A 23,441-nucleotide genomic window follows, 5' to 3' on the forward strand; every position below is an offset into this window, starting at 1 on the left:
CTGCTCTTTTCGTCAGTCATTTCTGTCTTAGAAACAAATAGTGGGGCTGTAATTATCACCAACATTTTAAAGGGGGCTATGAAATAAAAATATACCATTTGGAGGTATCGAGAAAGGCAAGAAAGAGCCTATATTTGTAATGAGCTACATATATCAAAAATATTTTTATTATGTTCTTACATCAGGGAGAAAGAACAGAACATTTTATTATTTTTCAATAGTGTTATTTGAGAAAGTTGAATATTCTTGCTGACTTCTTCCTTGTAGGGCAGATGAGTCACAGAATATAGCCAAAGGAAAAACTGCAACTGCTAACACCACATTAGTAAAGTATAAAAGGAAAAGACACTTTCCTCAACATTTCAGCCTTGTCATTTCCAATTTTCTGCTCTTTGGACATGCTTGTATTCAAATTCTGGAACATCTATTCAGCATATCAATCCTAATTAGACAATCTGGGTCTGGAAAGGATGAGAGCTGGGTCATTTGCATAATTTAATCATAAATACTCAGTGATACATATTTCCAAATGCATTTGTACAATTATCTTTTCATCCTTGGGGCAATGGTATTAATATGATTAGGCAATATTTCTGGAAAAAACAGACAAGTATGCACTCTTTTTAACTGCAGCTTAGGGCGATATGAAAAATTAATTAATTTCTGAAGAAAATCAATTTCTGTACGTGACCACATTAGACGTTGCTTTACCAAGACACAGAAAACTCTCTCAATCAGGACATTTTATCAGCCCGCTTTCTAAATTTCTGATTATGATGTGGTTGTTTCAATAACAACACTTCTAGTTTAAAGTGATCTACCTTAAAAACACAGATCCAGCAAAAGTGGCTATATTTTCATTTTAACCAAAACTGATTTTATTTTAAGAATACATTGTTCAATGATTCAGGAAACCATGGCACTGGGAATAAGATGAGCTTCTATAATCTTTTACCAGAGCTTGTAACAGAAATTGAATCCAAGGAAACCAACCAATGAACGAGACTTAAATATTTTAATTAAAATATGACTGCTTGCTTGTTTTGCTATTAAAAAACAATATGACATCTTTTCAAAAGATTCATATTCCTTATAAAAGTAATGTGATTTTATATAGAGTACAGCTTATGTGTATAATCTAGAGGAGTGTCCTCAGAAAGGTACAGTCTTGTGTGATAATTGGCACTAAAAATTGCATGCTTGAGTTTTATATATCCACCTTCTTTATTTCTTATCAACAGAAAAGTAGGAATTACTGCATGCAAATGTTCAATATTCGCTTAATTTGCATGAAGGTGCTTGAACAAATTTTTTATTCTAACAAGCTCATTTTTCATGCGTTTTGTCTTTCATCCTAATCTAGCATCTGTCATTCCTTTTTGAAGTTATTATCGGCCCAATTCCCTCTTGGACATGGTTGCTGGGTGACCGGTATCTTAGCACCCACTTTGACAGGAACAGATGTGAATCTGATCAAGAGATTTCCCATGAGTACCTGAAATCACAAACAACTTTTGTCGAAAACAAACAGCCACACTGTCATGCCCCCTTGAAAAAAAATTCTCCCCCTACCTCCCCCCCGAACAAGACACAAAATTCACTGCATTCATCTAACATACCATGAATTCGATGACCTACAATCATTTTGCAAGTGCCCTATTTCTTATTGTGTCTCATCTGCAACAGAAAAGTATGGTTTGACTCACAGTGACTTAATTTTTTTTTCACAACATTATCTGCAGCTCCATATCCTAGATCACTCACAAAGCTAGGCTCACGCAGGCTACACAGAATAAATGTTTTCCATCGGCCCAAAATTTCTACTGATGCAGGAGGCTGCAAGGTGCATCTCTGAATGATTTACTGTTCTGGCCTTGCTTCCTTCCAACCACCCTCTATTGGGGTGATTCAGCTGCCCCTCTATATCTGGTGTGATGATAAGTTCATTCATTCAGAGCTGAAACCCACACCCATCAGAGAAGACTGCCACTGAGTACCTTTACAAGCCACTGTGGCTTCCCTAGATCTCTCTCTTTCCCAATCAGAAGGCATGTCCAAGTCTGCAACTCACCCAGAAACACAGGGGTGGGAGAGGGCTCCTCTGAGGGCAAACAGTTCTTCTTACTCTTGCATGCTTGGAAAGAAAAGCTTTTCGGGTGTAAAAAGGAACATGTGCTTCTGCTTAAATTCAGAAGGAAAAATTGTGCCTGAATTTTCAACAGCTCTTGTCACATCATAATCTTTTAAACTCCCATAAGCCTTAGCTTCAGTTTTACAAACACATTAAGATACTACTTATCTGAGCTACAGAGAAAACAATGTTTTTAAACAAAACTATTTTTTCAGGTTAGAAGCTATTCTGGCAATTGCCATGACAATCAAATCATGACCATTTGCACATTAACAACCGTACTCTTGTTCTGTTTGTAAATATATTAACTAGGACAGAATGTACCAAGAACTGTGCTTAGGGCTGCCAATTCCTGCTTGGGAAATTCCTGGACATTTAGATGCAGAATGTAAGGATGGCTCTCAGTGGGGTATAATGCCATAGAGTCCACCCTCCAAAGCAATTGTGTGCTCCAGAGGAAGTGAGCTTTGCAGTCTGGTGATCAGTTGTAATTCTGGGAGATCTCCAGGCCCCATCTCAAAGTTGGCAACCCTAGCCACATTCATACAATATCAAGAACGTACTGTATGCGCAAACATAGGTCTGGGTTTTTTTTAAGACTGGAAGTCCTACTAAATCCACATATGCAGTTGCATTATACAGATTAGCGGCCCATCACGATCAGGACGGTCTCCTCTCACCAGCAAGACCTCTCCAAGGTCCCAGGAGGAGTTCTTTCACATTGGAATGAAATCCTGCCCTCGAGTCATAGTTGGCTTACGGTGACCCCTGGTGGGGTTTTCGTGACAAGAGACTAACAGAGGTGGTTTGCCATTGCCTGCCTCTGCAACCCTGGTCTTCGTTGGAGGTCTCCCATCCAATTACTAACCAAGGCCAACCCTGCTGTCCTGACCCTTTTGAAGTGCAATTTTACCTAATTATTCAAAGCACCATTTTATTCAGTTGTTTGCACTCTTCCCAAAGGGACTGTAAGTAACTTATGACAGAAAAGCTACATAAATCCCTGAACTAATCAACAAAGCTAAAATTAAATGATGGGGCAGTCCTGGACTCATCGGTTGGCTCATCCAAAGGGCACAGCCTGTGGGCCACTGGCCAGAGTCCCTTCAGCTCTCCCCTGGCGATGCCAGGGACCTTCTACATACAAAGCAGATGCTCTACCATGGAACCATGGCCCCTCCTGTAATCAAAGCACCTTCTCCTCTGTTGGTTCACTCTAGGTGGAAACCATGTTCTTGTTTCAGGCTTGGATTCAAAGGTGCTAGTCGATCAGGGCAACAGCAGTTCCTCTGACAGACTTATTTTTCTATCTGCAGTGGAAAGCAGGGGGATTACTACCCATTCGTCCCCTCCTGGTGGACTCCCAGTTTCCATCCCATATGGTTCCTCTAGGTCTACTGATCCACGAGATCATGGTTTGGGAGGGGCACAGAATGCTGCACTGGGGGCGGAAGAAACAGAGGAAGTTGCTTTCTTTAGCATGATTCCACTCACATGCTTAGGATCCAAGCCTCAGTACTTGGTATCAAGGTACTTCACTGAGTTTCCTCAATGCCCCCCAGTACATGTTTTTATCGTTAAAATAGCACCTCTTTTGCCCTCGCAAAATAAATAAAAGGACCAAACGCAATCCATTTGAATAGTTATGATGGGTAATGGGAAGAAAAAATAATCTGATTCATGCACCTAGCAAAAGGAGAGATGCACTCTACTTTGAGGCATCAAGCATAGTTGGGATCACCATTTTCCTATCTGCTCATCAGCTCTAATTGTCGAACCATCTTCAGAGGATGGAGACAAGCAACACACAAACGCTGGACTGAAAGTAAGCATTTCAAGTTAAACACAAACGTATTGCATTTATAAAAACGTGTCTTGGGAAGCACACGAAGAAATTACCAGTAAGAGACAGAATGCAGACAGATTTTCTTACCCAACCACATGACAACAGGCCTAGAAAAATGCAACATGTTATCCTAAAGAGAGTCAGTTTCTGTATTCTAAGTTTATTATATTACACACATAGAGGGACATGATCCACTTTGAAGCTTGCATAGGGAATATTCTGTGTGAAGATTAGGGGAGGGGGAGAAACTGAGGCCATTTCCAGACACTCTTAAACGGACAGCCCACTCAATGAACGCTGGTGGCTTTTCCCCAGGAATCTAGACAGCTCCATTTGCAAAAGGGCTGTGGGCCATTTGGCTTCCATTTTTTTGGCACATTTTTCTGGGAACGCGGAAAATGCATTCCAGAAAAGTGCACCCAAAAACACAGTGTTCAGTGAGTGGGCCATCCTTTTAACAGCATGTGGAAATGGCATGAATCATTCTCTACGTCCACTACTCCACGTTACAAATGAGCTTGTGTTCAGGACAGATAACACATGCACACACAAGACTAGCATTACTAAATGGTGTGCATTTAAAACTCACACCATTCCAGGGGCTCAATGGTGATTAACAATTCTAAAATTAAAATTCTAAAACATTACATAGCAAGTATCTATTAAAATTATCAGCTACTATCACTTGTCCATCTATCTCAGCCCGACATGATTTCTACGTGGCTCCCAGTTCAGGGACATAAAAACATACCAAATCTTGATTTTGAATTATCTCAATCAGCTTTGCAACTAAATGCACCAGAATTATTATCCTATATATCTGTGTTAATCGCATGTCATCAATAACCAAAAAAGACACATAGGTCTACACTCAAGTTTGCCTTCCTGGTCACCTGGAATGATTTTTACCAAGCAAGTGGTGATTACCAATTGGTCTTAATAATGCAGAAAGCAAGAAGTCCTATACGACTTGTTCTCAAGGGCTGAATTCACATTTAATTACGGTTTGGTGCTGCTTCTCTTTCCTTTCACATGTGAAACGTAATGAAGAAATCTCAGCTGCCTGTGATGTAAAAAAGGTGCATGTGATAGCTCTCCAAACTGGATTAATAGAGGGTTTAAACTCTGGACTAAACTCTAGTTGAGAATCCCAGTTAGCAGGGAACTAACTCTGGTTGACTATAAGCCTACATTCATATATCATAAGTAGCCAGCATGGCTCCACACTATGTCCCAAATATGTCCCAATTACCATTATTTGTACAAAGTCCAAATGATACAGTCATCAATCGTGTAGTAACAGCAGACAGTTATGTCAATAACATACTTTTCTCAATCAAAAAGAGTCCAGTAGCACCTTTAAGACTAACCAATTTTATTTTATTGTAGCATAAAATAAAATTGGTTAGTCTTAAAGGTGCTACTGGACTCTTTTTGATTTTGCTACTACAGACTAACACGGCTAACTCCTCTGGATCTATGATACTTTTCTCAGTTAATTATAAAGTTCATGATTATATGCACAGCCGTTCAGATCACTTTTTGTTGGTTCAGAAACATTTCTTACACTGGTTGCAGTCCAAAGATGAAAAAACTTACAAACCAAAGAATGGGGATAAAGAGCAGAGCCATTCATTTCACTGGTAACGCTTGATCTGTGGATCTCTTCCCCTGTACAGGTTAACCAGGTAAGCTCTCCTGGACCATAAAAACTTCTTCATAAGGTGATCTCACTGGCAGTATTACCTGGGGGTTTCCTTGGTCATTGTCTAGCCACAGTTTCTTGTGTTGGTTTTATATTGTAATTGATTATCAGATTTCCTTATTTCTTGCTGGGATCCAGCCAGAGCATTTCTGTGGCCACAATAAGGAAGGTAGGCCTAATAATATAGGAAAGAAAATAAACCTAATGAAGAGAATGAGATTAATGAAAGACAAAGATCCTTGTGGTCAGCACAAAAAAAAGTATATAATAATAATAATATTTATATACTGCCCTTCAGGTCAACAATACCCACTCAGAGCGGTTTACAAAGTATGCTATCATTATCCCCACAACAACAATCACCCTGTGAGATGGGTGGGGCTGAGAGAGCTTCGAGAAGCTGTGACTGACCCAAGGTCACCCAGCTGACTTCAAGCGGAGGAGTGGGGAATCAAACCTGGTTCTCCAGATTAGAGTCCCGCGCTCTTAACCACTACACCAAACTGGCTCCTATTGCTTCTTCATCTCATCCCAGTTCAGTCACTTCACTCTTTGTGCATGTTCAAACACCATCAGCCTTTACCAATTCCTTTACCAATTAGCAAGGAAGTTGCAGACAGCAGAAAATCTCTAATTCTCTTCCACAGGCACAAGAGGTTTGGACACACACAGAAACTCCTTTGTAGCCCTGCACGAAGGGTGATGAACTACTGATAGAAACAGGGAGCACACCTGCAAACCCCTTGGCTTTGCAAAGAGGGTTATGGTAATAAGCGCCTGCCAACCTTACTATTCATCTCCCCAGTTCCCAGTGGGTGAATACTACCTTATCCTGCCACTGTACTAAAAAAGTTTATTTATTAAAATATTTATATTTCACCTTTCCCTTCTATTCTATTGTTGTTCTGTGGGATCTAGAAGTGCTACCATGTTATATTATGTAACCCTTTCAGGCAATACAGATTCCAGAGAGTTTATAAGAATGCTCTCAAAAAATGACCATATTATCTTACCAACCTAAATTACATAAGGAATTATTCCAACATTAGCTATCCAACACAAAACGCCTTAAGAATCAGAAATTTCACAAGAGGCTAAGAAAGGATACAGAAGAATTAAACGATTAGGCTTGAATCCTATGACCTTCTTCTGGATGCACTTCGCACCCACCAAAGCACCGCACACTTCCTCTGCCACTAGCACTTCCATGTGCACAAGGGCTCACTGAAAACCATTCAGCTTGCACAATCAGAAGTACTAGCAAAAGAAATATGCTGCACTTTATCCAGAGCAAAGCATATGCAAAACAATAATAACTGCACTTATATACTGCTCTTCTAGACAGATTAGTGCCTCGCCCAGAGTGGCGAACAAGTTAGCGTTATTATTATCCCCACAATACAGCTGGGGAGCTGGGGCTGAGAGGAGTGGCTTACCCAAGGTCACCTACTGAGCTCATGGCAGTAGTGGGATTCGAACCAGAAGAGTGATGATTCGCAGCTGAACCACTTAACCACTGTGCTACAGCAGCTCTCTGTCACAGGATGCAGGCCTGCATCCTTGGGACACAGCTCGGCAAATCTGAGAACAGAATTTTATTTTATTTTATTTATCTACTTTTTTATACCCCACTTTTCTCCCCAATGGGGACGGCCTAAGTGGCTTACACTGTTCTCCTCTTCTCCATTTTGTTCTCACAACAACCCCGTGAATTGCGAATGTGCCAAGGTTGCCAGCAAGCTTTCATGAGTCACTCAAATCCCAGTCTGTCACTTTAGCCCCTACACCACACTGGCTCAGAAACAACAAATGCCCATTCATGCAATTATGGCATGTATGAACGAACTGGATGTCAGGAATAAAAATATTTAATGCTCATGTTTTTGTTCTATCTGCTTATACAAGAAACCACAAAATATTAATATTCTGAATCCCAATCCATGAGCTCAGATTTTGGGATGACAAGAATAAAACAATAACTCAAATCTCAAGAAGTGGTTCTTTGATGGCCTTGGGACTGGAGCAAGTTTTTGCCTTTTGAGCAATTTAATTTAATTTAATTTTAATTTAATTTATTACATTTATATTCCGCCCTCCCACATATTACACATGTGGTGGGGCAGATAGGTTGTGTCACTCCAGCCATGAGAACTAACCTATAAAACGTCATACGAAAGACGAGTTTAAAAATAAAGCAGCATCCCTTTAGAAGTGACTGTAGTTAGTATCTTACATTAGGCTCTAAGTAGATAAGATGACATCTTTTAATAGGCTTATACATCTACATGTTACAAAGTCCTGTTTATTGTGGAACAACACGGACTTCGTAATACATTTGGGATGGGAGTTTTGTGCCTCCCTTATGCACAATGGTTCTGTTATGTGTGCAACCGAGCATGGAGGGAGAAGAAACTTTAGTCTCCCCCCTCCCCTTCCATGCTATTGGCACATCCATATACTGTTCCATATCGCTACTATTGGCTCCACTGCAAAAGTCATGTTAGCAGTGTGGCTATACACTATGGAGCTCCATGGGGCAGTTTTAGGACATGAAAACAGAAGTAAGGAAGATAGATCCGCTTCCCCTTGCATGCTGTGGCTGCAAACAAACATAAAACAGTGTGGGTCTGGGAGGCACAAAGCTCCCCTTGCACCTGGGAGACAAAGTCCTGCTGCTCTTCCCCAGCAAACACAAGAACTTTACAAGGTGTAGATGGACCCTATACACATTTTCAAACTATAAACTTCTGTCACTAGAGGGAAAATAAAGCAAACAACTCCTAGCTATTTATAAAGAGTGTTTCAGGCAGGTGGCCTAAGCACACTGCCAATGATATTTCAAACACACGTCAACACTGAAAGATGAACAGCAAAGCATTACAGACCATTCAGAGGACTCAAGAACTGGTCTGTACTTCATCCAGATCTAGTACACCTTCCACCACTCTCCTATATACACAAAACCCTGCTCTGTGACAGCAAAGCATGGACCAGTATGATCATTCTTCCATCATTTTTGAACAGGTAACAATGAACATGGGTTAATTAGGCAGCCCTTGAGGAGCCCTCCCACAGGCAATGTGGCACGCAAACCTCATTCTGGGGAAGCTTAGGTTCCTTGGAACTCTATCAGGACATTCTCAGTAATCAAATGAGTAATGGTGGACAAACTTTCCCACCTCCACAGATGCTCCTATGCAACACTAGCTATAGGAGGGAGTTTATGTCTTCCAGAATGCAGTCTCATTTCATGTGGGGCAACAGCAAGGACTATCAGAACTGGACAGCGCTCCATGTGAACTGTCCATGTACTCTAGAACATGCTCAACACTTCTGCAACACACAGGGGTCCATCAGTAGACGTCAATATGAAAAAGCATCCCCTGACTTTAGAAAGTTTTTAAAACACTAAGATAACAAAGAGTGAAGGAGGCAGAGACAGTATTCACGCATTACATTAAGCCAACAAATAATGTGAATAAGCACAAAATTACCAGGCTACCAGGATCACACATGTACCTAGTTCCTCCCTTCCCTCTCATGCAGAATGCAATAAAGGAAATCTGGTTTAAAGCACTTACCTATGATACAGGTACACAGTTTAATCACAGTTACTTTCCCCTTCACAAGCCAGAATTTTAAACCAAGTTTAATCCGGTTTTAGAACCCTATTTTGAGAGAGGGAATGAATCCACATGCCTGCATTCATATCTCTCAGGGAACTGGAGTAAGTTTTAAACCAACGTATGTTCATCATGCTGCATGCAGAAGAGAAGGAAGGAGCAAAGCACATATGCAGTCCTGGCAAAAAAAAAATGAAGTTTATGCACTGACATCCACAGTGCTATTCTAGGAACACTTTCCTGGGAATAAACCAGATTCTATAGGATTCTGAATAAACCTGCTGAGAACTGCACTGTTTATGTTGATTTGATGTGGTACCAAATGCAGCCACAATGTGGCAAGGATAATATTTATTTGTGATGCCCCCCACCCCCCGCATCAATGCTAGGTTCTAAAGAGCTACAACGTCACTGATATATCCCACTATATCAGGCATCTCACCGAATTATTTTCCAGTGTAACAGAAATCCTGATATGACAGAAGCGGAAGGTGGTTTTTTCAGCAACACACACCTCTAAATGGTATTAAAACCTTTTGTTTAAATTCTTGACAAACACAAATAGAACTGGCAGCTGTCACTGAGTATCAAATAACCACAAGATATTGATTTTGCTTAATCTGCATCTGAAAGGCAACTGCACTTTAATAAACTTCTCTTGAATCATACCTGAACAGTAAAAGAAATATACTTCTATATCATATCGAAAGTGATGCTATACCTATTAAAAACTTGACATTATTAATACATGTTAAATGTTTTTTAATGTAAAGCCATTCCCTTAAACAGGACAAAAAAAATTCTCTCCGTTATAAATTCATTAAATATAGCAACCAAAATAGAATTGTTATTTTTTATTTAAAACAGGTCACCCAAGGCCACAGATATTAAAACACTTAAAATAACATTTAAAATGTACATTAAAATGCAATAAAAACCATATAAACAAACACACACACACACCAGGGTGGAGGCCAAGAAGAGTTTACTGGGAGTACACCAAATGAAACAAAAATGTCTTCAGCCACTGGTGAAAGACAATGACAGAGGGAGACAGGCAAATTTTTGTGGGGAGGGAGGTTCCAAGCTATGACCAAGAAGGCCCCGCTTTTGGGTTGCAACCCACCTAGACTCAGATAGCAAGGGCACTTGAAGCAAGCCTCCAAAGAAGATGGGAGTGACCAGTAGGTTCATATGGGAGAAGCAGTCCTTAAGGTCTGCTGGTCCCAAACCATACTGAGCTTTAAAAATCAATAGCACCACCTTGAACAAGGCCTAGAAGCAAACTGAGAGTCAATGTATAAGGAAGTGCTATGATCTCTACAACCCACTCCAGTCAATACTCTAGTCACAGCATTTTGTGCCAATTGCAGCTTTGGGGCAGTCTTCAAGGGCAGCCCCACATAGAGAACATTGCAGTAATCTAATCTAGATATTACCAGGACATGCACCACAGTGGCAAGATCTTCCCCACTCAGGAAGGGCCACAGTTGGCTCATCAGCTGAAGCTGATGAAAGGCGCCCCTAGCCACTGTTTATCCAACAGGAGGCCCGGGTCCAGCAGCATCCCCAAGCCATAAACCTGCTCCTTTAGGCGAAGTGCAACCCCACTCAGAACAGGCAATATCCCCATTTCTGGGTCAAACATTCCCCCTACCAGTAACACCTCCATTTTGTCAGGATTAAGTTTCAGCTTGTTAGTGTTCAGCCATCCCAAAACTGCCTCCAGGCACCTGTTCACAATTTCCACAGCTTCCCTGGGTTCTTCTGGAAGAATGACACAGAGCTGAGTGTCAGCTGCACAACACTGAGTTGGTGGCAACTGATCCCAATTCTCTGGATGACCTCTTCCAGGAGCTTTACATAGGTGCTGAAAAGCATGGAGGACAAGATAGAACCCTATGGAACTCCACAGATAGGCAGCCAAGTGGGGGGGGGGGAGCAGCAGTCTCCCAGTGCCACAATCCAAAGCCTAACTTCAAGATAGGACTGAAACCACCACAAAAAAATATCTCCCAGTCCCAGTCCCAAAAGGCGGTCCAGAAAGATACCATGATTGATGGTATCAAAAGTCACTGAGAGGTCAAAGAGAATAAATAGAGCCTTCTGCAGATACCACCCTGCACATGGGCAGAATCAACAGCTTTCCCTACACATGCGGTGGCCCCCACGTTACAAAATGGTCTGCCTGAAGAGGTGAGGAAACCGCCCAATCTTGGTTTTGCACAAACTATACAAAATTGATTTATTCGGGGGAAGCTTTTAACTCAGGCCATAGAGCTGCGCTGTAAAAAACTAGTTCCGAGAAAGGCTTTGGTTAAAAGACAGGAACTGAGTATAGTCTGTTGCTTTAAGTATTCTCCTACTAGTCTGTTTCCACATTGTTTAATATGTCTCATCAAATTACTTATGTTTTGTTCAGCATCGTTTCATCTCCGTATTCGAAATTATTCTTCTTTTCAAATTTCTGTGATGCATACTGTATTGCCTTGTTTATTGAATTTTCCAGCTGTTGATCATATTCACTTACACTGTGTGATCCGCCTTGAGGATCAGTGAGAAAGGTGTACTATGAATAACATAAATAAATAACAGGGACACGCTTCCCCCCCCCCCCCCACCCTCCACCAGGGCAACCAAGGCCATTTCAGTCCCATGACCAGGTCTGAAACCAGATTGAAACAGATCCAAGCAATACACTTCATTCAATATCATAGAGATTTATTATGATAGAGATAAAGCAATCCTATGGCTTAAAATAATGCATGACTTATATCACAGTTTGTGAGATGCCTACATGTTACTCTGATCAAACATTTACTCTGTAGCCTTCATTCAAGATAGTAACAGATATTTAACTGCTTATACCAGTTGCAGCTTGTGGGCTCTTCTCTTTGCCATCTCATTACTTGATGTGATGTTGTGAACTTGTGAACACTCCGCTCAATGGCAAGGCCAAAGAACAAGAGAAGTAATAAAAGCAAAATGAGACTTTACTGTTATTTCCAATCTACTGTGCTAGTGTTTAGCAGCTTTGATTTCAACCACATGTGCCCTGAAAGTGTTAAGCAAACTTCAGTCTCAAAAGGCTTGACTCAAGGTGAATCACCTGTAGTGCTACACACAATGTCAGGATCTATCAGCCCAGCTCTGTTAGATTATCATTTAAAGGCAGAAAAAAAAGAGGAAATGGGGTTTGTGACTAAAGTAGCTCACTTATTTGGAGGAGACTGAACTTCCTAACACTGTACAGTGCAACAGGAAATTACACCTGGCTTCTAGATCTGGAGATGATTTCTTCCCTGAAACCCACAGATATTAGAAACAATGTTTTCTTTTTTAAAAACCAACCGTGCTCCCAAAGGCAGGCTGCCAGTTGTTCTTTGGCTACAAACAATAATTTATAGCGCCAAACTAATTACCAAGCAAATGTTTTGTGAAGGAAAGCATGCAGAATTGCAACAATACTTAAAATCTATCCTCTTGGAAATAAATTCCATTGAGTCCAGTAGAACCTGCAGTTACAGACCTGGGCACACAGTAGAAATCTACAGTTTCAAGCAGAAAACCAAAGATTGGGACCTATAAGAACTGACCTAGGCCAATGAAACTGCTTTAGAAAAAACAACTTGAGAATCCAAAATAACAGATATAGTCCCTTAAGACTGGTATAGAAGAGCCATCTATAAAACCATCTATTACTCAAACAGGGAAGCTGTGCATGCGTGCGCATGCATGGGCCCATATACACACTCCATGGGCATTATGTTTTAACTAATGAAAAGGCAAGGATTCACATTCTGGTAATAAAAAGTTAAAATACTCTTTAAAATATTGAAGGAGTCATCAGAGCAGTATAGCTTTACAATTGCAGGGGATTTTTTAAAAAAAATAAGAGAAAATGATTTTGTATTCTCCTGCCAAAAGTTAGTGCGAAAAGCCTAATTCATCACTAAACAGACCCTTTATTAACCAAAGTACTATGGTATGGGTCAACACAGTTAAGTAGTTGAACTTGGACTTCAGCCCAAACTTAACAAAATCAAAATAAAGAGCATTAAAATTCATAAACTACATATAGTTATCTGTAAAATATGTAACAAAGAAAAATTAATTCTAGGCACATTTGCTCATGAGTAAGCTTTCCTTGTCCTGCAATGCAATCCTAAACAGAGTTACCCCAGTGGAACCATGTGGAAATCAGTGGGCTTAAACTGGAGTAACACTGCTTAGGATTGCACTGTGAGACTTACTTCCAAGTATACATGCACAGAACTGGGCTGTATGACCAATGTTTCTGGTAAGTATCAATCCTCTGGATTTTATTCCTTCAAACCAATAAATATTTGTATTCTGTTACTTTTTAATATAAATAAGGGAAGAAGCAAAAATTCTTTAAAAGGAATAGGACAGTCAAGAAATATCTGCAGATTTATTTTGTGACACAAACTTTTTTTTTTTAAGATAAGGCCTATCAGGCAGCCCAGGTGTGTAGGAAACCAAAAATCTGTCATGGGTGTGTGTTTTGTTTGTCTATACTATGCAGATCTAAAAGTTAGCTGTGGGGGTAGGGTAAAGAGACCACTGTTCACTCACAGGATTTACTTGCAAAAAAATTGCATGTAAACAGGGTTATAATAACTCTGAAAAGAATGTCAGACAGATAGCAACTGAAATGGTTTTAAATAATTTAAAAAGCTCATTTGGTACCATTTGTACCAATATGATGTCTTCAAATGGACAGTGTGAACGTTTGAGATGGGTTTTGATTGACCAGTTCTTGTTATTTCTGCTGCACTACATAAACAGGCTTTCACTGCACGTTTGTGTTCATACAATAAGATACAACTTTCTTGACTGTAAAGACTAGGTTTAAAAGACTACCTGTACGCTAGAATATACTGCTATGCTAACTTTACAAATCAATAATATAGTCCTAGAGAGAAAAAACAACCATTCTTGAATGATATATATAGTATTTTACAAGAGCAATATTACATAGTATGGGGAGGGGGGGGATTTTTGGTGTCAGCTGGTTCAAATGGTGTGACACACCATTAGCTCCCATTGGCTTTGTACGCATTCAGGTACCTCGCACATTCAAAGCACTCAAAGTAACGCCACACATCAGTGGATATTTACAAATTTCAACTTTTCAGTCAGAAGCGGATGTTGAACTAGAAGCACGGCTCTGCTTCTCAGCATTTTTTACTACAAGAACATGCAGTGAGAAAATTGTTGCACTGGTGCTTAAAATCTACTTTAATCTATTTTTGCAGTTAATAATGATCAATAAATACGCACTTGGTAAGATTCAGTTTCCTTTTTTAATGTGATAGAAATAAGCTGTCTAGGAAATAGGATGTGGCCTCAGATTTACACAAAAAGTTAAAGCGTGTAAGTAGATACATCATATATTAACAGGCAAACAAGTGTATGCTACTGGACTCTGCCCTATATACACTGGGTGTATTTTGTAAAGTAACATACGCTTTTAAAACATCTTACTAAATGAAGGTACAGAAAGCACATGGTACCTGCATGACCAATTTGCTATTGCTATCATGATGGTCATATGTTGCTATCAAAATGATATAAACTGTATGAGTTAAAATTCATGAGATAAAAGGGTCAGGAAGGAATTCTGTAGCATTCTCTAACAATGAATATGACCATATATAATGCCAAATTTGAGAGATACAGGGGAAATGCCCACTAGAAAACCAAATGCAAAGTGAAAATTAAATGTCTGTAGTGTTTCATAATTATATTCACCTTCTAATTTGTACTGTGCATCAATAATGACTTTTTAAAGAAATGTCCAGCATCTAATGTAAGTGCTATAAAGAATTATGACAACAATGAAGAAATCGGTTCATAGGCTGTATTTTAGAAAATGCTCTTGTCATCATTCTTTATCCTTTCAATGCTGCCCTTCTTAGGAGCTTCTGCCCATAAATATAAAAATATAGACTGATACTCAAACACAACTTTTGAGTTACTTCACAATACATGTGCTGCAGGATAAAAACAGGTATTCCATAAATTATATACACTGGAGTGTGATAGTTGTACACAGAGAAGTTTTAATTTTAAACTGAAAAGCAAGAATATTATACTAAAGCATGTCCTGTAAAAAGAAATGCTATCCAAATCTTCCCCCCCCCTCAAAAAATGGAAGAGAAGCAAAGCTTTGGGAAGAAAGGCCTATTTTCTGACCTGCTGTTATGCTCTACAGCAAAAAAAAAAGTTCTCATTCTTAGAAAAATGCAAATGCCAGTAGCAATCCTTCACTCTTACTTTGCTTGCCAGTGTTCTCATTGAATAGCATCTTGTAAGATCACAAAAGGGTTAGGGAGCAGGCCTGTTTCCTCATGGTGTCTGATCCAGAGACCAGCGATGCCAGGTGAAAGGATTCAGTTGGGGGGTGAAGAAGATTGTTTTCATGGCAGACCTCCAGAACAAGGATAAGAAAATACACGAGGTACTGAAGCGATTCAGTAAATCTAGCTTTCAAAGAACTAACATACTTAGCTGCGTAACTCACTGTGGTTTGTTTCCATCATCACTCAAGTAAGCTGACAGCCAGTCTCCATCCATGTACTAATTAAATCAGAGTATTCGAATTTAGGAACCTGCCCCTTACCAACTGGTGGCATCAGTGGAACCAAGGCTGCCAGTCCAAAACACACTTAAGAGTACGGAGTACCATTTCAATGAGGCTTACTTCCAAGTAAGACAGAGTTGTGAACTGGATTATATCCAGTTCAGGCATATATGAGCAGCTAACTAATCTGCCCATTTGATTTCTGCCAGTGTCTAGTATTTTCCACAGTTCTTTTTCAGCTCTGTCTGTTCTTCAGCAAATTTTCTGTCAGTTCCTCTTCATCTTTCAGTCACACTCAGCCAACTCCACACCAGTATTATCTGGATGCTTCAACTGCAACCAGCACATGAACTGCAGACCGCTGTCCATTGCTTCATTAATAAAAAGATCATTAAGGATGTGGAAACTAAATAAGTCTTAAGCATCAGACACGTTCCAGTGCTGACAGGAACCTAAACCCAACCTGTACAATTTTGAGTACAGCACTGCTATACATTTTATTCAGACAATTTAGAGGACATGCATTGTAAACAACTGTCTGGAACAAGAAAGGCATACATTTCAGAACCTGAAAATAAAAAAAAATGTCTTTCTGATATTCCAAAAAGATTTTTATCTGGGATGTTCAGCCATTCACAACTACACATAAAAGGATTGTATTTTTTTTGTTTTGATTATTTATTAACTGCCTTTCTCTCTTACAGGTTTTCAAGGTGGCTAACAAGCATATCAAAACCTAAACAATCTTATAAGACATTAGCCTAAAATTACTTCAAAAAAGTATAAAAAGGGGTATTAAAAAATTCTAATCAGCTCCTATTAATATTCGGATATAGCCTCACATCATACAGAGTACTAGTACAGTGCGTTCAGGTACTTTGTTTAAAGAGGGTACAGTAAATTGGGCACTTTGTACATAAAGCCATATTACCACTCTTCTTTAAAAGATGTCAGAATTTATACAGATAAGTTGCTGTAAGTGCTTCATTGCAATTGACTAATGAATCAAAACATTCAAGGGGAACAAAATTAGATTATTATTCAAAACAAATTAATAGCTTTCTTGAAATGCCTTCTGATTAAACAGTATATTAGCCTTGACTGAATCGTTAGCTTCAACTCCCTCACAACCAATGCCACACCAAAAAAACCCAAACCTGTTGTTGTTTAGGTTTATCAGTTTGCTGAAACATACATATAACAAGATGTTTACTACTTGAACATTAACATTTTATCTTACCCACAAATAGTTTTAAACAGAAGGCGGTTTTACGCAAAACAATTAATTGATGAGAATGATGGCTCATTTCCAAAATGGATACATTTAGATTGTGTGGCTGAAGTGTGCACTACCGGACAGGTCTAATAATTAATTACAACCAAGCTATTCATCTCTGAAAACCGGAGAAAATATCAAAAAGGGGGGGAAATGTACTGATGAGGAATCTCTTTAGCAGAAGCTTGTTAAAAATCTTTCATGGTACATGTTTTATGGAAGGATTTTTTTCTACTAACTTCTTTGCTTGGTTCACAGAAAGTACATGGATTGAAATTTATTTATGGTAATCTTTTGCTAAACTGAATTACAATATAGAAGGCACCCAGAAGTATTTGAAAGTTAGTAAGACACCTCTTTATAGTCCAAAAATCATGCTATAGGCTTATATAAATCACAGAATTTGGCCCACAGAAAAAGACTTTTTTTATAAAGGTTCGTATAAATTCTTCAACAGCATCACCAGTTTTCTTGGTATAACCATCATGTCAGATCTGCAAGCCTTAAGTGGTTTTGCAGTTAAATTGATATTTAGATACTATTCTGCAATACTTTGGTTGTCTTTCTAATACCGTAAACCCTTAATATCCAAACTCAAAGTAAAAACTGGAGAAGTTCATCAGTGTCTCTTGCCTCTCTCTAAAAATCATTTTTCCTATTCCAATTCACCTTTTTGTGAGAAAAATAACACAGCCATCACCAATCATCAGGAAGCAGAGTGAACAAAGTCTTGCTGGATTAGTTCCCCATGCACTATTGCAGCTTAATAACTCACAGTAAAAAAAATAAAACTGAGGCAAACTCAAATTGTTAATTGGTAGGGATTATACATCATCAAAAAGAGAAAATGTACTTAATAAGAGTTTGGCAAAAATGAATTAAATTTTCACACAAAGATGTTAGAAAAAGTTACACCAGAGAAATGAAGGTCCCTAGAGCCTATTTTACTATTCTTCTTTTGTTTTTAACTAATTGAAGTATTTTTCCTCCCTAAAACCAATAGAATTGGTCTAAATGCTGCTGAACTGGAACTGTGAAGTAGCTTGTTACTTCAACAATAGAAATGTTCCCTTTTATCAGGTGATTTACCTGATCAAGCCACTCTGTCCTCCATCCCTTTGTGCCCACTGAGATCTTCATAGGATCTCATTGACTGGCTTACTTCTTGGAAAACAGGTGGGTAAGAGAGGCAGGGCACAGGTGTCCCACCTTGAAGGATAATGTTCACTGCCTCTCTGACATGTAATTTTAACCACCATACATAATATATTATAAGAAGATGCCTTGTAAATATAAGACATCCCAACCAGAAAAATGTAATCCACTGTGCTCTTCTTTTCTCCCACTTTCCTGAATTAATTCCACCCATTAACTGATCTCTAGCTGGCCAAGCTAGAGAGCTTTTACTCCCTGACTCTCAGACGCTGGACTAAGGTTATCAGAGAGAACTATGAAGTTAAAAAGTTCCAGGCTGTCTGCAAAGAACTCTTTAGACAATATCACACAAAAAGTTAAATGCCAGAGTAACAAAAAGTACACACAACACCACAAATTCCTAGACAAAATTATGAAAGCATTTCTGGTTTTAACAGCACTGACTCTGAATAATCAACTGTTGCCACATTGGTCCCAAAGAACAAGAGATATGAAATTCACAGACTAATTTCTGTTCCTGTGAGGCACAAAAGGCTTTGACTCAAAGTTTTAATCAGCAAAAGAAACAGTAGATGCGTCTCATTTCCTTGCAGCTCAAAAAGTTTGCTCCTCATAGAACTAATGAAAATGAATCACCATGTTATTTTACACGGATCAAAAAGTTAACTCAAGATTTATGGATTATACTAACTGGAAGGGCAGAGAGAGAGGGGGAGAGAGAGAGAGGGAGGGAGGGAGAGAGAGAGAACTAAAAAGACCAGACGCAGATGTGCTACCAAAGTCTACTCATCTTTACCATTAAGGTAAACTGTGTTTATTCCCAAGCAAGCATGTACAGGACTGGAGCCTTATAGTTTAACAGAGCAACTTCCACTTTCCTTTTTATTAGAAGATGGACCCATAAAGCCATATTTCTACTTACTACTGCTTAATTTAGGAGATGTTAAATGAGGATGGGTAGGGTAATCTGTGGTTGTGTTTGTACTCACCACTGAACATTTTTGTTGTTTTAAAACATGACTGAGAAATAAACCGGGTTCAAAATGAAATACAAACAATTCGACATAAACAGACGTTTTAATGACTACACTCAATCGCTTAAAAACTTAGCTGGGGCAAAATACGACTTTTTGAAATCATATTTGTGTATTGGATTAATTGATAAGCAAATTATTAATATGTACAGTACCGAACAAACAGCATGGATATTTAATTTCCATTCTTATGAAGGAACCATAAAGTATCTATCTGTTCTTGTTTTTGGAAAGTACCGGACATAAGACTTCACATAAGTGTTGTTGCTTAGTGGCCTTTTATATGTAAAGAGAGTCAATTAATTTCACAGCTGATTGATTCCCAGTTTCTAAGCAGGTGTATATTCTAGAGCATGGCCAAAGGTTCTAGATTAGGGTCCTAGGTATTGTAAAGATTAGTCACAAATTGGTTTCAATTGTTATAGCAAGCAACTAGTATGTATGCTTATTTTAAAATTATGTAAATTAGAACAGAGAGTTTATTTGTATCACCTTTTACTTGGTGATATAAATCAATGGTTTAAACATTTCCTTTATGTAAATTATTCCTTTTGTGCCTGAGCTTCCTTTTGGCCCACGTGTTCATCTCTTCCTTTACTGCTTTCTATTCAATCAAATACACTTGGAAGGAATAAAGGTTCCCTTTTTGACAATTCAGGGTATGAGACTTAGAGAGCAATCCTAAGCAGGTCTACTTGGAATCCTACTCAGGTCTATTCAATGACACTTACTCCCAGGAAAGTGTCTTTAGGATTGCCCTGTTAGTTTGTGAGACCGAGAGAAGATGTTGCAAGAGAGTAATTAGCTATCTCTAGAAAAGAAGAGTAAGTTTGCCCTAAGTTTCCAAACTAAACTATACCTAGCGACACAAGCAGGGTTGAACTCCTTATTCTGAATTAACAGCTCTGGAGTAACTTCCACACCCTGCAAGAATGTGTGTTATTCACCAGAATCACTCAAGATTAGAATTATCAGCCTAAATATGCACACGTCAAAGAGGTGCGGGGAACCAACTGTCTCTGCCCTGCTGGTCTAGAGGGTTATAGGTTAAGTCTCTGAGGCTGAAGGGAGTTCACAGGTAACTGACTCATGTCAAAACAGGATCCTAAGAACATGTGTTTGGAAACACTTGCCTGGTATTTAGAGTACCTGCTGGTAGGCGTTACCCAAATGATACCTAATTCCAACCAAACATTTATAGGGCAAGAATCCTTGAATATTTGCTGTCCCCTCCCGGCTAATCCAACCCACAGCCTCTTCCTTTTCTCCTTCCTCGCTGGGCTAACCTTAGAAGCAGCAGCAAAGACAGGAAGGGAAGGATTGGCTCAATTTTTTTAATAAAAAGAAGTCCTAGAAAAGAAAGATCAGCACAGAGCTGGAAGTTTTGAAAAGGGTACGAGGATCCCGAACTTCCTGCATCGCCTTTTCTTTCCCAGCTCCTGAGAATTCCGCCTGAGAGGAAGGAGAGGAGCGCCTCTGCCCATGAGCAAAGTGCTTTCCCTCCGCCATCCGCTGGCTGACCGGGCCGAGCAGAGCCGCAGCTTCCCAAGGCGCAGCGGGCCCGAATCGACCCTCGGGGGTCGCAGTGGGCAGGCACCGCCCGAGCGCCAGAGGCGAAGCAGGCGCAGGCCGAGAAGTCCCGGGGAAGCGGCCGGAACTTGCCCGGGGCCGGCGGCGCACGTGTTTCCCCGCCGGCCCTGCAGCGGAGCCTGGCCCGCGGGCAGAGGGGGGTGGGTTCCCACGTGCGTGCGCGCGCGCCCTGCCTCCCGCGCCGGCGCGCGCCCCCGCCCGCCCTTACCTGGCGTTGGTGCAGTCGTTGTAGAGGGTCTCGAAGTCCTTCCTGGAGATGAGCTTGCAGCGGTTGACGCCGGGCTGGATGGCGCCCAGGCCGCGCAGGATGCGGACCTGCTCCACGTTGCAGACCACGGGCGTGATCTCCAGGCGCTTGAGCTTGGTGTAGACCGTGTGCAGGCCGCCCACCAGGTGCTTGAGGAAGAGGTCGAAGGCTTGCGGCAGGCAGATCAGCTCGCAGCCCTCCACCGTGAACGAGGCCACCTTGGCGCCCCGCAGGTCCACCATCTTGCACTCGTTGTTCTGCGGCGTGTTCTCCACCGGCGACGGGGTCGAGTACACCGGCTTGCCCGGCGCGGCCGCCCCGGGGACGGGCAAGCCCACGCCGGCCCCGGCCCCGGCTCCCGCCGCGCTGGAGGCTCCGCCGCTGCCCGGGCCGGGCCCGGGGCCCAGGCTGGCGCTGCAGCTGCTCTCCGGGCTGCAAGTGGCCGCGGGGACGCCGGCCGGCTCGGGCCGGAACAGGCTGCTCCCCCCCGACGAGGCGGCGGCGGCGGCGGCCGCGGAAGGCGCGCCGGCGGGCGGCGAGGCGGCGGCGGGGGTGGTGGTGCTGGCGCTGGCGGTGGTGGCGGTGCAGGCGGCCGAGGTGGCGACGGGCGGCGGCGGCGGCGGGGGCACCAGCGGGGCCGGGGGCAGGAGAGGCGCCGGCACGGCCATGGCCAGTCACATCAGCCGCGGCCCCCCGCCGGCAGGGACGGCCGGGGAGGAAAGTTGAGCGGCGCCGGCGGGCGCGGGACAAAAGGCGCGGGCGGGGGGGGGGGGTCGCGCCGGGAAGGGCGGGAAAAACGCCCCGAGGAGGGCCGCGGGTGAGGGGCGTCCGAGCCGGCCGAGCGTCCCGAGGACAGAGCGGCGCGGAGGCTGCTCCGGCGGCGGCGGCGGCGGCGGCGTCTCCCCGCTCCTGTCCTCCTCCTCCTCCTCTCTCGCCCCGCCTGAGGTGCGAGGCCGGCGTCCGCGGGCGGGCGGGTGGCGGCGGCGGCGGGTCCCTCAGCCGGGCTGCCCGGCTGCTTCGCTCTCCGGCCGCGGACGCCAGTTGTTGTTGTTACGCGGCTGAGAGGGAGAGCGGAGGGGGCGGAGCTCCGGCAACTTGAAATACCCTTTGAAGCCGCCCGAGCCTCCCTCGCCCGCCCGCCCGCGCCGGCAGGAGCCGAAATTATCCAACCAGGAACCTGCGGCGGGGAGGGGGACACGCGCGCGCGGGAGGGGCGGGGCGGGGCGCGCGCGGCAGCCGGCCTCCCCGGGGACCGTTAGCTGGCACCTTTGGCCTCGCGCCCCGTCCCGAGCCGGCCTTGCCCGGCGCCCGCCCTCCCTCGGCGCGCGCGCTCAGTCCCGCGGCCGCGCGGCTCCGGTCCCGAACTCGGAGCGCGTTTTTTCGGCCCGAGGGCGAGAAAGCAGCCGGGGTGGGTCCCCGCGCGTGGGGCCGGGGAGGGGTCTCTGCTTTCCACGCCTCCTTGCCTTTCCTTCGTGGCTCGTCCCTTTCGGAGAAGGAACACCCGCTTCCGAGACTGATACTTAGGGGGAATCCGGGTTATGATTTTGTTACAAAGCGATCCGTGTTTTTTTCCCCCTCCATCCCTCCCACCCCCAAAAAAAACTTTTTCGAAGAAAGCGCGAGGGAAGCTGCCGCGTCCCCTGCAAATCATAAGCGCGTGTGTTTCAAAGAGCCCGGGGTAACAGCGTTGAACGCAGTGCAGGAAGAACATCTGTTGTGGGAAGGGATTCTCGCAGCAGAAAGCTGCCGGGCTAGGCACGGAGAAGGGGGCAGATGTTCGCCTGTGAGCTCCAGCAAGTATTCCTCTCCCCCCTTCCTTCTGAAGCGTCCCCCCATTTTTCATCCCTGTCTCTTTGGGACGTGTCAGGCGTTAGCCGGTGGCTTCCCGGTCGGTCTCCAGCCTTCTCCCGCGCGTCCTTGGCAAGCGCCAGCGCGGCAGAAAATCAGGCGTGCGGGGAGCAACTTGGCCTCCCTTCCCAAACCTGCTTGGCTGGCGCCGGGCGAACAACAGGTGACTCCGCCAGGAGCACGTCGAGCCCGGAGTCCCGTCTGGGCTTAACTTCTAAGGAAGCAGGCCCGGGAGCGAGGCGGCCGGCTCCCGCTTTGTGCCGGCCCACCAGACGGAGGGGCGTTTTCTCACGACGTCCAGACACGATCCGGGCACAGCGAGGCGTTTTTAGGCTCCGGGCTGCGACTTGCCAGAGGAGCGGGAAGCGCTCTTTGCCCT

General features: G+C 42.8%; 1 protein-coding gene across 1 annotated transcript in view; it reads right to left on the reverse strand.

Moving 5' to 3' along the window:
- Nucleotides 1-21,882, reverse strand: part of DACH1 (dachshund family transcription factor 1) — a 521,772-nt gene extending 499,890 nt beyond the window's left edge. The window contains exon 1 of the mRNA XM_054973584.1: nt 21,176-21,882. Within this exon, the coding sequence (XP_054829559.1) occupies nt 21,176-21,882 (707 nt within the window). The remainder of the gene's footprint in view (nt 1-21,175) is intronic.
- Between the last annotated feature and the right edge of the window lie 1,559 nt (nt 21,883-23,441).

The sequence above is a fragment of the Eublepharis macularius genome, chromosome 3 (assembly GCF_028583425.1).
Source record: "Eublepharis macularius isolate TG4126 chromosome 3, MPM_Emac_v1.0, whole genome shotgun sequence".
Classification (NCBI taxonomy): domain Eukaryota; kingdom Metazoa; phylum Chordata; class Lepidosauria; order Squamata; family Eublepharidae; genus Eublepharis; species Eublepharis macularius.